The following is a 15,365-nucleotide window of genomic DNA, read 5'->3' as shown; positions in this document are numbered from 1 at the left end:
CAGAGCGCCATCTTAGAGCAACCTCACCAGCAGGCATTGTTCATCATCAACCTCAAGTTCGCTAGCAGACGTCGAATGGAGATCAGGGTCCGGTTGTTTTTTCACTATCGCTGAACTTGGCGTCATCTCCTTCAGTTTGTTAACGCTAGCGTTAGTCACAAAACTTGTTTGAACAACCGGGCCCTGACTGAGATTGAGATCGACGTATGTTCTTATTCACATGAAATGGTAATGTAGATCAGGGATTTTCCATTTACAGTATACTTCAATCTTTTATCATCAGTGAAAAACGGTTCTCTTCACTACGCCTACTGCGCTTTAATAGGATAATGAGTCCGAGAAAATTTCATTCATCCCAAGGAGTATAGGCCTATTTTATCCCAAGGATAATTAGCCTAGTCCACAACTTGATAATTCGTCCCAAGATAAATCGTTCCCAGGATCTCATCCATCCGTGCATAATTCCATCCCAACTTTTCATTACAATGGTGTAAAGTGGGGTACTAAAGTTGTACAGGTATCTAATTGTCGGTCTCCGTGTGGTGTCTGTCAATATTCACATCACAATAAAAGGTCACCAGTTGTCTTCCCTCTTGTGACTGCCCATGGTCACATCTTAGTAAAGAAGTCACTACTTGTCTTCCCTCTTGTGACTGCTCATGATCACATCATAGCAAAGACGTCACCACTTGTCTTCCCTCTGGTGACTGCCCATGATCACATCATAGTAAAGACGTCACCACTTGTCTTCCCTCCAGTGACTGCTCATGATCACATCATAGCAAAGATGTCACCACTTGTCTTCCCTCTAGTGACTGCTCATGATCACATCATAGCAAAGACGTCACCACTTGTCTTCCCTCTGGTGACTGCTCATGATCACATCATAGTAAAGACGTCACCACTTGTCTTCCCTCTAGTGACTGCTCATGATCACATCATAGCAAAGACGTCACTACTTGTCTTCCCTCTTGTGACTGCTCATGATCACATCATAGCAAAGACGTCACCACTTGTCTTCCCTCTAGTGACTGCTCATGATCACATCATAGCAAAGATGTCACCACTTGTCTTCCCTCTAGTGACTGCTCATGATCACATCATAGCAAAGACGTCACTACTTGTCTTCCCTCTTGTGACTGCTCATGATCACATCATAGCAAAGACGTCACCACTTGTCTTCCCTCTAGTGACTGCTCATGATCACATCATAGCAAATACGTCACCACTTGTCTTCCCTCTGGTGACTGCTCATGATCACATCATAGCAAAGACATCACCAGTTGTCTTCCCTCTAGTGACTGCTAATGGTCGTATCATACTAAAGTAGTCACTACTTCTCTTCTCTCTTGAGACTGCCCTTGATCACATCATAGTAAAGACATCACCACTTGTCTTCCCTCCAGTGACTGCTGATGGTCATATCATACTAAAGAAGTCACTACTTCTCTTCTCTCTTGAGACTGCCCTTGATCACATCATAGTAAAGACATCACCACTTGTCTTCCCTCCAGTGACTGCTGATGGTCATATCATACTAAAGAAGTCACTACTTCTCTTCTCTCTTGAGACTGCCCTTGATCACATCGTAAAGACATCACCAGTTGTCTTCCCTCCAGTGACTGCTAATGGTCATATCATACTGAAGAAGTCACTACTTCTCTTCTCTCTTGAGACTGCCCTTGATCACATCATAGTAAAGACATCACCACTTCTTTTCCCTCTAGTGACTGCTAATGGTCATATCATACTGAAGAAGTCACTACTTCTCTTCTCTCTTGAGACTGCCCTTGATCACATCATAGTAAAGACATCGCCACTTCTTTTCCCTCTAGTGACTGCTAATGGTCATATCATACTGAAGAAGTCACTACTTCTCTTCTCTCTTGAGACTGCCCTTGATCACATCATAGTAAAGACATTACAACTTCTTTTCCCTCTAGTGACTGCTAATGGTCATATCATACTGAAGAAGTCACTACTTCTCTTCCCTCTTGTGACTGCCCTTGATCACATCGTAGTAAAGACTTGTCTTCCCTCTAGTGACTGCACTTGATCACATCATAGGAAAGATGTCACCACTTCTCTTCCCTCCAGTGTCTGCTCATGATCACATCATAGTAAAGATGTCACCACTTCTTTTCCCTCCAGTGACTGCTCATGATCACATCATAGTAAAGATGTCACTACTTGTCTTCCCTCTAGTGACTGCACTTGATCACATCATAGTAAAGATGTCACCACTTCTCTTCCCTCCAGTGACTGCTCATGATCACATCATAGTAAAGACGTCACCACTTCTCTTCCCTCTAGTGACTGCACATGATCACATCATAGTAAAAATGTCACCACTTCTCTTCCCTCCAGTGACTGCTCATAGTCACATCATAGTAAAGATGTCACCACTTGTCCTCCCTCTTGCGACTATCCATCATCACATCACAATAAAGATGTCATCACTGGTCTTCCCTCTTGTGACTGCCCATCATCACATCATAGTAAAGATGTCATCACTGGTCTTCCCTCTTGTGACTACCCATCATCACATCATAGTAAAGATGTCATCACTGGTCTTCCCTGTAGTGACTTCCCATTATCACACCATAGTAAAGACGTCGCCACTTGTCCTCCTCAAGTGGCTGTTTATGATCACATCATAGTCAAGACGTCACCACTGGTTTTCCCTCTAGTGACGGACCATCACCTCATATTAAAGACATCACCAGCTGTCTTCCCTCTACTAATTGCCCATGATCACATCATGGTAAAGACGTCACTACCTGTCTTTCCTTTTGTGACTCCACATGATCACATCATAGTAAAGACATCACCACTTGTCTTCCCTTAAGTGACAGCCCATCATCCTTTCTCTACCAAAGCAATTGCCACGCGTCTTCCCTTTAGTCATGGCACATGATCACAGTAGTGATACATCACCACCTTTCCTCCTCGTGACACAGGCCAATGATTGTATTTCTACCCATCCTGTTCTTAATAGGCTTTAGTTTACTGTGACCCTTCATCCCATCTCAACCCAAGCTATCCACACTTGTCTTCACAATACTTTTTGGGCCCATAATCTAATCTCTACATAAAGACATTCACATTAACTTCATTTTACCTGGCCCATGATACCACCTCCACCCAAAGCCATCAATACTTGTCTTTAATTTACTCAAGGCAATGATCTAATATCTACCAATGATCACATCTCTACCAAAGTCATCAGATTTCTCCCATATGTCACCACCAATACTTAAATTCACTCACGCTGACCCACTTCACACTCTGTATGTAGTCAATTCTTTTTCTCTGAGGGTCTAAAGTGGGTTGTTGGAGGATGAAATGCTAGCCCCATTGCTTTTAAGGTTGTAAAGGGTCCTTAAAAATATAAGAAGTATTTGGATGGCTTCAGAGTACAGAGATAGATGCAAGCAGGCCACACATGCGCACTAGCTATCTCTGTCAATACAAAGTGAAAATGATCAAGGAACTAAGAAATCGTAAATATTTTACAGTAAACATATTTTTATTTACATGTAACAAAGTGAAATCCTAAAACTGATTCAATACTTGTACTTCCAAGCGTAATACAAGAGTTGTCTCCTATTCCTGACAGTTGCAATACAAACAGCACAATATTGGCCCAGTGTCCATGATTTGTTTTGAAGAATTAATTTATGATTGCCAAAAAAATAACAACAAATTTACTTGGAATATCTGAGCTTAAATTGTTCAGTTCATAACATCACGATTACAGGAGACAACTCTTATCTATTCTTAACTTTGATCCGAAAGTGGGAGCATCACATCAAATACTGAGCCGCGCATACTCTAGTCTCACTGATCCAAGACCGGTTCATTAATTTTAGGCATGACCGCCCCCAGCATTAAAGCATTGAACAGATTACGGTTCCTTCATACCGATTGGCTCGCACTTCATGGTCTTCAGATTGTGGTAAGTTGTTGGACAGTGGTTGGCTCTGAGAATGAACTGATCACTTGTTCCCTAATCACTATACTTTTATCATTGGTAAATGATTTGGTCGATTGATTTCCCTATCTGTTAGCCTAGGACTATTGGCAACGAATCTTCAATAAAAGAAATCCCATTGAAAACAAAGTGAAATCCTTATGGGCATCCCATTCTGAACCCTCACAATTAAATGAAATTGATGCAAAGGCGAATGACATAACAATTAGATAAACTGGTCTCGCCCGCCCATTGTCCATCTCGATTAAACAATGTTGAATGACATCTTACAACGATGCGCATGATATCTAAGGGGGCTTGGCTTGCATGTCCAGAAACTGTCTTAGATAGATCGGCGAGTCTCGAGAATATACATACACAAGTGCTCTTATGACCAAATGTATGATAAAAAATGCACAATGAAGATATTCAGTGCACCACATGCAATAAACTGCACATCCATTGCTATTTAGTTCCTTTGAATTGATTATTCTGATGTTAATAAACATACACTAAATTAAGTTTTGTTGTACTGATTTCAAAGTTGGCCATAGGCCATCAGCACTACATCATATTCCAAATGATTCCGATTGATGTCTCTTGCGGAGAATATATTCAAATATAGAATACGACGATGAAAGGCCATTATGTACTTCGAGGTGAGGTAAGTGAGCAGTAAAATTTTCAGTGCATGTGCCAATATTTAGGAGAAAGGCACTGGAATTTTTTTTTATAAGTGCATTCGCATAATTGAATACATATACCTGTACAGTGTATTTTTGTTTGCATTTGTTATACAAATGTACATTACATAATTTGTAGAGGGAATGAAATCTTTTGGCTTCTATGGTTTCTGTGAAATAGGAAATGCCAGTGGATGAAAGAGAGCAAACATGTCCCCAACCACATTTTCAATTTCCGCAGCGCAAAAGAACAAAACGTACAAAAACATACAGTTTATGGTGAACATATTTCGGAATGTGAGATAAAGCTGTCATAAGTTACACAAAGACGTGATGTGAAGTCTCAAAATTGAGGGGGAGTGTCCTTCATGTATAGTCATTGATTGTGAAATAATTGAACTACAGTAGAACCTCCCTAAGCGAACACCTCTATTAATGCAAGTATCAATGCGTATCTTTTCCCCCCCTCCTCAAGGGTTCGACACCTTTACGACAATATACCCAATGCACTTCACCTAAGCTACGGCAGGAGTTCATTAGACACTTATGGAAAATCGTCAGGTTATCACTTGCTATTATCCAATGATGTGGAAAGATTTCGACACCTAACCACCTTTTCCTAAGATGTTCGACATGCTATCACCTTTTTAGGTCAGAAATCACCAAAGATGTTCGACCACCACAACTCGGCACTGTACTAGCAGCACAGCAGAGATAGGGTCGCAGGGGCTAAAAATCTAGGCCATTACATCGATAACCTCAGGGCTTCAGCGAGTCCTTGGTCTCCAAATCTTACGATGATATGATACAAAGAAAATGAAACACAAATTACCTGCAAAGTATGCCCGAAAGTATGCGAGAACACACGACACACGCGTTCACTACAACAGCATGAAAAGCCAATCTTGACACTAGAGGCGCTGATGTCGTTCCTATCTGAAATTGAATTTTAATTTCGGCACTGTGCGAGTTTGCATGAAAAGCGTGACAGCGTCGAAAAATTGCGTACCACGCATGCGCAAGGGGGAATCCCCAATCCGGCAAGATTACGACGATGACCCCGCCGGGTCTTCGCCAAGATTACGGCAAACAAAACACGGCTGATCCAATCTTGTCGTTAAGCTTTCGGCGCAATATCACAACGACCTCGCACTTCATCGCCAAGAATACGACAATTCCAGGAAGAAAATACCTCAAGCTTCGGCAGAGAAACGGCGCCGAATCTTGTCGACCCTTGAGGAGGGGGGGAAAGATACGCATTGATACTTGCATAAGGACACCCTCTCTATGAAGGACACTAGATTTGGTCCCAAATTGGGTGTTTCCATTCAATTTGACCTCTCTAATCAGGACACCTCTCTATCAAGGACAGCACTTGCCAGTCCCGAGGGTGTCCTTAATAGAGAGGTTCTACTGTACTTTGTCAGTTCTGGTAATTTCCTAAATCGGCGATATTACCAAATGTGAGAACACCCGGAAATCGAAAGCGATCACATCTGATATTCACCTCCACTCGTTTGTAACTCATAATATGAATATGAAATAAGTTACCAAAAAGATACCATAGAGAAACCACATTTCAGATACAGAACGAAGTTTTGAAAAGATTGAATTTATAAACAGTATTAAAGTCAACAAACTAATATAATCACTACTTGCCCAATTTCATATAATACTGACCTCCACTCACTCCTCAGTTCCTGCGAGTGCACCAAACACTAACAAACAAATAACAAACACTTAAAACAATAACAGAAGACTTGTTTCTTTGCTGATTTTGAATCCAGTGCCTCAGCAGCAGAAATTATCCAGTATCCGTCACGATGCACGCCATACAGGCGCGCGCTTATAATTTTCATAATTTTTGCAAATTTGTCATTTCAAAACAACAATAATGAGTGAACTACATGGGCATTCACAGTACCGCAAATGGCTTAATTCCTACCTCTATCACCACTTGCCTCTCACACCTCCGTCGTTCTTACTGGATGAGACTCGTGTCGTTACTACTGAGTGCTCTTTCAACGATGCACACACAGCTCTACTCTTAAAGTATAAGTTATTCCATGGGAGGAAGAACTTAGAAACAATAAATTGGAAACACTTTGTATGGTACAGATTGATTATAGGGCCACCAGGAATGCCCGGTACTTAATGGATAGATTATACTATGAAATAGATTGTACAATCTGGAAATAAAAAACATGCGTTTCCAATTGGCATCATAGATACAAAAAGCCTTATTGTAAACAAACAGTTACTGGACTGATCGTAGTATTGTCATGAACATTTAAGACACCTGAAGACCATGAGATATTTATTCATGCAATCGTGTATGTGTACCTGCGGGGCAACAGCCAGCTGATCGCCATCCAGATAAGAACTGGCAGCATGACAAAGTGAGGACTACATACTTCGCTCAAAATGTTGGAGGGAAGAGGACAAAATATCGGATTCTTCCATAATTTTCAGTGTTTCTCATGAATTTTCTATTCTAGAATTTATGCTATTTCACTAATTTGAGCCCAATTTTGATAGTGTTTCGGATACAACTGAGTGCAAGTAGTGATACTGAACAGATTCTATGTACACTTTCTACAGCAATCTTCGATGGATTTTTCACAAAAAAGCTTTGTATGGGGCATGCTAGAAATATCAGAAGTAAGAAATTTTGCCGGCACAGCACAAAATAACATGTTTGAGTGCACTTTTTCTATAGAAAGCTGCAGAATTCAGTTCCAGACAGTCACAACATGTGCGTGAGAGCAGTCCAGCATGGCCAGCAGCATTGCCCCGAGGCCTTGTCATGCAGTAGTCATCTTATCACGGAATCATTCTGCCTGTACTGCTTGAGTGAGCTCAACGTACAATCATTTAGATTGGAATTTGTTGTTCACATCTGCGATCACTGCCGGTATTTTACTAATAGTGTGTCTATCTCCTTCTGGGCAACTCGGTCCTAAAAAGCAGAAAATCAAATCGTAAAAGTCATGCTATTCTTTGGGAAAATATCAAGAACTACTTCAAGATTGTTATTTTTAACAGTATTGTGAAATGTCTATGTGGAGCAAGGTGAAACACAGTACTGTCAATAGACAGGGTAATGTACACAACTGTTTTATTCTCATGAATTTTACACTTTTTTAGGCAAACACGAAAACAATAAACTTATGGAATTTTAATTCTCATGCATCAAACCAATAACTTTTGGGAAGCAAACACAGAAATTAATCTACTATGAAATGAAAATCAACACAAAGAAGTGTCAGCTCAACTGAGCTGACACTTCTTATTTTAATCAAATGGATGCACCTGCACGATGGCTTGGTAACTTGATGCGAGACAGGCCCTAGTTGCCATGTGTGCGGTCACCCTTCAAGGCATCAACAGAGTTGGTTCAAGTTAAGTTTAATTAACCATTTTGATGCTCGACATCATTTTAAACTTATGTTTCAGTTGCTCAAGAGTAACAATTCAAATCTGAAAACTGCAAACAACTGAGGAAACATTTTGCACAAATTGAAAAACAACTGAAACAAAAGAATGATAGGATCACTTAAAGAATTCATCCTTCAAGAAAACTTTTTAAAGCTCTAAATGCGTTCAGCAGGGATGGAATCCTCATTATTTTAAAATGCTTTCAATCCCTGATGGATGAATGGTCATCACTTGAAGCTGGCCGTGATTAAAGGAATTTCCTTTCCACTATCTGGGGAGTTGAACAGTTCACTAGGCACTGGAGGTGGCTACTGGTCGACCAGCCAGTGTATAGCCTGCAACCTCCTCATGGAGGAATTGGATTTCTTGTGATATATCCACTGTACTTACATCCTGACCATTAATGGCTAGTCTGCTGCCTTTCTCCATCCATTCAACCGCATCCTGATATTGCCTCTTTTCTATATGGCACTATAACAACAAGAACATTTGCGGTTATTAATTTCTGGGTTTCGAAAGTATTTCTATTTTTAAATAGGCAATTTTGTAGGCGATTTTTACTCGCAAAGTCAAGATTTTTGTCTGAAATAATATTATTTCAGGGCTTGCACTTGATAAGGAGTGAAACCAAAGTTTTGAAGATCTTTGGAGTCCTGCAACATGTATTTAAGTTAGTACTTTAAAAATTGAGGGTCCTAGGTCAAGTTTAATGCTTCAAAAAACACCTTCCGGGGAAAATCTCGAGCGTTGTTGTTTTTCATTCTGAAAGTTGATTTTCATGACAAGCGATTACGCAGTGTGTCGAAATAAGCCTGAAAGACAAACACTGCTCATCCAGGAGGGAAAGACGAGAAAATTATTTGTCTATTTGGCTTCAAACTATTTTTGAAATGCATTTTTACCTTAGCAATATACAGCATATTTTCTTTCCACATGCCAGGATTCAAGTTTTCAGCTTCAAGAAAATGTTCCAATGCTTCTTCAATGGTAGCAGATGGCGGAGTAGCAAATAGTGTTGCAGCGACTTTTCTTTCAATCCAACTGAGCATGTACACCTGTAGAATATCGCAGAAAAGAGGAGAGTGCATTGGTCAAGCACCAGTAACATTGCCCACTAGTTACTTCGAGAAATCTTTCTTAAAGGCCTATGCCGTTCGTAAATTTTTTATGTAATTGAATTTAAGAAGGTCCAATTGCGGAAATACATGTACGTACTAACTATAAATTTTAACATTGCCGTTGTGAAGACTGATATACAAATACTATGAATACCGAGTCTAAACAAATTTGTATTCACAATAACTGCACTACGGCATTGTGTATTTGTGTATTTCTATTTAACTGGAACACTAGTAATTACGAACGGCGTACCCCTTTAATTAAAATATTAACAACACAAGTTTGGGTCTCGGCCTTTACACAGGATATTGTGCGGGTTTTCTGCGCAGGTCTTTTTGCTTGCAATCTAAGCCAAACTTTTGCCTTTTCCAAAGGAAGATGATAGCCACAGTCGTAGGGGAAACAATCGCGGCCAATTTTGAATTAATTTGTTCACTTTTGTCACTGTCACTTGCGATGCAGGTCTTGCTCCGTTTTCATTAAGGGTAGACCAGAGGCACCATCTTGGCTCAAACTTGAAATCCTACAGCAATTAGAACTCATTCAAAATGAAGTGAATGCTAGCGTGAAGGGTGGGAGGCTGTTCTCTGGAAAAACAAAGAACAGACTCCCGCCCTTGATATTGGCATTCACTTTGCTCTGACTGAGTTCTAATTGCTTTATGATTTCAAGTTTGAGCCAAGATGGTGCCTCTGGTCAACCCTTAAGTGTTCCCCAGCCTTTCACGTTGCACTCATGGCTTAAGGGGAGTCATTTCATTTTCAGGGCTGGAATCCTATTGAACAGATGTAAACTCCTGGCAATAATGCTCGTGGTTGTGAGGAACCCATCACAGACAATTGAGTCGAGGGAATTCTACCTATTGGTGAGAGCAATAGAATGTCAACAACCCCAATGATGCTTGGTTAAACTCACAGTCAGTTTAAATCTATATTACAAAATGGACAATAATCAGCACTTTACATTGTTTCCTTTCCTGTATAAACTTACCCCATAACACCATCTTCCTAGCAGATACTGGGACGATGAATCCTTTGGATTGAGACTAATAGCTTTCTCTATATGCGTCTGAATCAAGAGGTAGAACTGGCATTAGACATAGTCAGATCAAGGAAACAGCAATATTCTGATTCTAATATGTGAATATAAACTTGATGAAAAGTCTACAAGATAGTGTGGTCAAGTGACTTAGTTTTTTGTTATTTTACTAATTTCTTACATCCCTTGCTTTTCACAATTGTAATAACTAAAATTCTCTGCCATAAGAAAAACCTTACATGTTACTAAGCCACAATTTGTCAAGGAGTAGCGTTTTAATAGTTCCATTGTGTTCTAACAGTTGTGTTTTGTTGCCTGACACTAGTGAGGTTTCGCAACCACCCGTTTAGGCCCTACGACGACGTTTATCTATTGTGTGAGTTTACCTGAACAATAGATAAACGTCTTCGAAGGGCCTAACCGGGCGGTTGCGAAACCTCACTACTATGTCGCACAATTCACTAACTACTACCAATAAATTACAGCCAATGTATTGGTACTCGATTACTTCTGATACAAATGCGTTAATATGACTAACTCTGCATATAACACCAGTTGGAAACTTTTACTGCCTTCTTCTCAAACGAGGGAAAACTCAAGCCCAACCTGAAGAACTACCAAAGTGCAAGAGTCACTGCAAAAGCAGGAGTGAGATACAACACGAAGCTTCTCAATGACAAGTCCACAAGAGAAGCATTCCATATGGAGTTGACAAACTGCTACCACAGTACCAGGTTTTGTCAGATTTTAGAACCACCCTTAACGGACACCTCTATTAAGGACACTAGTTCAGGTCCCAAATTGGTTGTTTCCAACCATTCAATTTGACCTCTCTAATCAGAACACCTCTCTATTTATAAAGGACAGCATTTGTCAGTCTTGAGGAGCTGAATGACCTGGAAAAAGTGGCCAAAGAAAGAAGGAAATTGAGAGGAGTTGTGTCTGACTTATGCCCTGGCTGGGTTGAAAGGCGATAAGACAAGAGAGTGTTCTCCAAACACAAGATCTGGGATAGAATAGAAAATAGAAAACTGGAAACACTCCAAATTTATGCAGCTGAACCAAAAGCACATATTTCTTCTTCTTCCTCTTCTTCTTCAGTGTTCACTCTGTACTTGTAGGCGTTATTCTCCAAGGAGTATTCTTCATCCAAGGCAGGATGAGGGTTTTTACGTGCCACTCCGTTGTGTTGTGTTGTGTGTAGACATCAGAGAAGTGGAGGCTCTGGGAAACTCACTGGCCCTTTTCCCTCCAACAAGTCCATCAGCGCCACCAGTCCCCTCAGTGTCATGGCTCCTGTTTTCAGGTGTTCGGCCAACTATCTACGGGTCCCTCGCATGTGACACTTTGCACCGCCTCCTCTCTCTGTCCCCTCTCCAGCACCCTGTCTAGAGACCATGCCACTACGGTAAGCACCAACTGGGTTTAGTGACTCCGACTTGGGCCAGAGGCAGAGTACACGCAATTATGTTTCCCACTTGGTGGGGTCTTTTGCCTGCCCTGGCATACATCTACATGTAGACACCAGATACAAGGAACCTCGGTGTTACATCTCATTCGAAGGACTGGGAAGAGCCAGGAATGTTAGTTCCTTGAAAACCAGGCCGGTTCATCTAGATGTACAATCCTGGGTTCTCCCCGGGATTGAACCAGGGCCCTATTGTGTAGTAGCCAGCAGTGTTAACCACTATGCTTTGAGGCTCCTTGCTCATACATATAATAACTATGTTTTATCAAGTTGCTGGAGTCAGGCAAATATTTTCATTTGCCAGAATTATTGGAAATAAGCAAGCAAGGGGTTGACGTGCACATGTACTAGCAGTTGGTAGGTGTACACACATAAATAGGAAGAAATGCAATATATGTATATCACAACAAATTTGTTAGTTGCAGAATAAGCATTTTTTGAAATAATAGCGTCTTTGACATGGTTATTGTAAAAAATATATAGCCATATATATTTTTGTTATTATGTACAGATGAGAATGAAATGAATAAGGCAGGTTGTTTCATGCACGATAGGGACCTCACAACAGCTGTTGGACAGTTCCATCAAGTACTCACTCTAAATTGGATGCCATCTAAAATTTTATCTTGTGTACTCTGATAATCATAGAGATTTCCTAAAGTTAGTGCACACCTGCAATGGAGGGAAGATACTATGGTAAGAACAATGCATGTCTTCCACACTCACCCGAAACTCAAATCCATCTGATATCTTATCCTTGGTGGCTTTGTAATCACTGAGGTTGCCCAGCGTGATAGAACACCTGCAAGAAATTGTACAATAATCTTCAATGGAAAATTGTATCTTCCTGTCTTGAAAACTACTGCAGAGATCAATTCAAAGTTCCCTTTCAGGAAAAACCTATTTTGGTAGCAAAGGCCAAAAAAACCAGTGGAGCACAAGTACGAACTTGCTGATTTTTTTGAGCGAAACCGGTCAGAGTCGGACTGAACTAGGCAACAATGCTTCCCCATGTGGCACACATCAAACCAATAAACATAGGTGTTGGGGCATGTTCAGGAAGTAAGATAATGATGGCAGTACCCGACCAACATGTGGGGTGTACTTATATGTAGAGGTAGGTCCAAGATACAAAACCGGCCTGTGGGACAAGTGTCAATTCAAATCAAACATACTACAGTTGAACCTCCCTTAGCAGACACCTCTCTATTAAGACCAACCTCTCTATTAAGGACACTAGCTATGGTCCCAAATAGGTTGTTTCCATTCAATTCGACCTCTCTAATCAGGACACCTCTCTATTAAGGACAGCAGTTGTCAGTCCCGTGGGTGTCCTTGATAGAGAGGTTCTACAGTATTTTGAACACACAATTACTCCTTTACATTGTCGAGGAATTCTAGAATTAAGTCTCTTACCATTTATGGACATTGGCATTTTGATCGGTAATTAAAAGGGCAGAGAAAGCTATGTCCTTGGCCTTGTGAGCAAGATCTTTTTTCTTCTCTTGATTGCCTCGCCCATCTTCTATTTGTGACAGAAAGTATGTGGACTTGGCATATCTCCACAAAAACTCAGGATCTCGAGAAAGCTGAAATTGAATAGAAACAGGTGATTAGAAAAAAGGACAGGGCTACTGACCGAGACCATGGCTAATATTTATAAAGACTAGTAAATGCTTTTACTACAGTTTTCTAAAGAGATGGCTGGTGTAAATGTACATGAAGTTTAAAGTAAAAGCATTTACTAGTCTTTTATAAATATCAGCCAATCACTTGATGGAATCCATATTTCAAGATTTGCAGGTCCGACATTTTTTCTGTAACAGGTACAATGTAATAAATAATCAACAACAACAGATGTGATAATATAATGTACGTGCACTTACATTTCATGTCACATTTTAAAACAGTCCCCGAGGGAAAAACTGTTCGGTCTCATCATTCATGACACATGAAAGCACAAGAAACTATCAGATCCACTGAGATATGAGTTACACCAAAGGATTATGCCTTCATGATTGCATTAAAACAGGGCTCAGAAGGAATTCAGAGCTTGAGCCAAACTTTCTTACTTGGGAGTCAAACTAAAGCCTTGACAAAATCTCAGGAGTCCTTCAATAGATTTTTAAGTTAACAGTTTCAATTCAAATGGAAGTTTCATGCTTCAAAAGACACTTTTCGGGGTTTATCTAGAGCCCTGGGAATATCAATACAGTACTAAAAAGTAAGAAGAGTCACAAATACCAAACAAAGTCGAATGTCAGTGATCAAAGGGCTATGAAATAATGTTTGGAAATGGAAACACACATGATCTGTTATTTATACAACAGAAGAGCCTGTCATACTCACAGAGTCTCTCTTCTGATGAATCAGTTTGTAAGCTTGTTCTTTCTCAGGATCTTTGCCATCCAACAGCTTGTCAGCTTTAGCAAAAAAGTCACTGAATGAGGTGCGACTTGCATCGCGGTCAGATGCTTCATTAGCTGTGAGGTAGCCATCGCTCACATGTCCAGTGTCAATTCCTTCAAGATCACTTCTGAAAATGGAATTCAAGAAGATTAAAACATGAACTTAAGCCAACTAAAAATATATATGATTCCGTTGTATTTTGATATGTGTAGTCACTCACAGAACTGAATAGTGGCTGAACCATCCAGCAAACATCTGGTATTCCTGCCAATGTCAATCAACTAAACTGGTTCAAGCCAGCTATGGCTTGTTTCAAAGCAACATCCCAACCGCCACGTTTTTTGTTTCGGCATGGATGGGCGTCCTCACTGGGTTCAATAAGAATAACTAACACTAACAGCCATAGATTCTGAATGATATCCTCTGTGTGTTGTGGAAAGACTTAAACGTTGTGCAACATTGTAATTGTATCGCCACGGATCATTGTAATTGTTGTGCGTTATAATTGCAATTTCCGTCATGATGTTAGTTCCAAGTGGCAATAAAACGCACAATCTTCTCACGACGTAGTGATACGATATCGCACAATCAATGTTACCGTTGCACGGTACTGTAGATCGCCACTACTGCGTTATATCGCCATTTACGTCATGATGTTAATTCCTATTATTTTATATTTTAAATATTTTAAAAAGTGGCAATATAACACACCATATTCTCACGACGTGGTGATACAACTCCGAATGTGAGATAGACTGCCTAGGCCTACTAGGCCTATACGCTGTATTAAGTAATTGTGGCTGAAGACATGATCATGAAGTGTCGAGATAGCTGAAAAGTGAAATGAACTATTCTTGACCTTTACCCGCCATAAGCTTCTTCGAATTCATCATCGTCGTCACCACTACTTGGCTGCACAGAGCAATACCCAGTCTTTTTTTTCCTGTTCGCAACTTTTTCTCGGAGCTCTGCAATGTCCTTTCGAAGCGAGTTGACAACACTTGTCAACTCAAGAACTTCTCTGGCAAGATTTCTACTTAGTTGAAAGTATATGGTAGTTGAACTGGCTCCAATCATGATCCCGGTACTTAGAGCACTGATCCACGGAAAATGTTCCCGGAAAAAAGACCCCATTGTCCCAGTTGGAGAAAGTTGTAACAGGGAAGACAAATTCGTGATATTTCACGTATTTTTAAGCTGACGAATCTCTGTGACCTTGACCGCAGCGCCGCACCAT

At 40.5% G+C, this 15,365-nt stretch overlaps 1 protein-coding gene across 1 annotated transcript; it reads right to left on the bottom strand.

Moving 5' to 3' along the window:
• Positions 1–3,545: 3,545 nt before the first annotated feature.
• On the bottom strand, positions 3,546–15,333 carry LOC135484033 (regulator of microtubule dynamics protein 2-like). Its single transcript, XM_064765064.1, has 8 exons — positions 14,994–15,333; positions 14,069–14,255; positions 13,136–13,308; positions 12,446–12,521; positions 10,204–10,281; positions 8,997–9,149; positions 8,485–8,565; positions 3,546–7,615 (listed from the first exon to the last, which is right to left on the bottom strand). The coding sequence occupies exons 1-8, from the start codon at positions 15,260–15,262 to the stop codon at positions 7,562–7,564; spliced, it is 1,071 nt and encodes a 356-aa protein (XP_064621134.1). The 5' UTR covers positions 15,263–15,333; the 3' UTR covers positions 3,546–7,561.
• Positions 15,334–15,365: the final 32 nt, after the last annotated feature.

Source organism: Lineus longissimus, chromosome 3 (genome assembly GCF_910592395.1).
Source record: "Lineus longissimus chromosome 3, tnLinLong1.2, whole genome shotgun sequence".
Lineage (NCBI taxonomy): Eukaryota > Metazoa > Nemertea > Pilidiophora > Heteronemertea > Lineidae > Lineus > Lineus longissimus.
Note: the sequence above shows the minus strand (reverse complement) of the source record. Positions and strands in the feature narration are given on the sequence as shown.

Bases quoted from the DNA above. Each gene is read 5' to 3' on its own strand.
- LOC135484033 (XM_064765064.1), bottom strand. From the start codon at position 15,262: ATGGGGTCTTTTTTCCGGGAACATTTTCCGTGGATCAGTGCTCTAAGT. The intron at 12,522-13,135 runs GTAAGAGACTTA...AATTTCTTGCAG, and splicing joins AATGCCAATGTCCATAAATG to GTGTTCTATCACGCTGGGCA. The intron at 8,566-8,996 runs GTAAAAATGCAT...TTGTTGTTATAG, and splicing joins ATATGCTGTATATTGCTAAG to TGCCATATAGAAAAGAGGCA.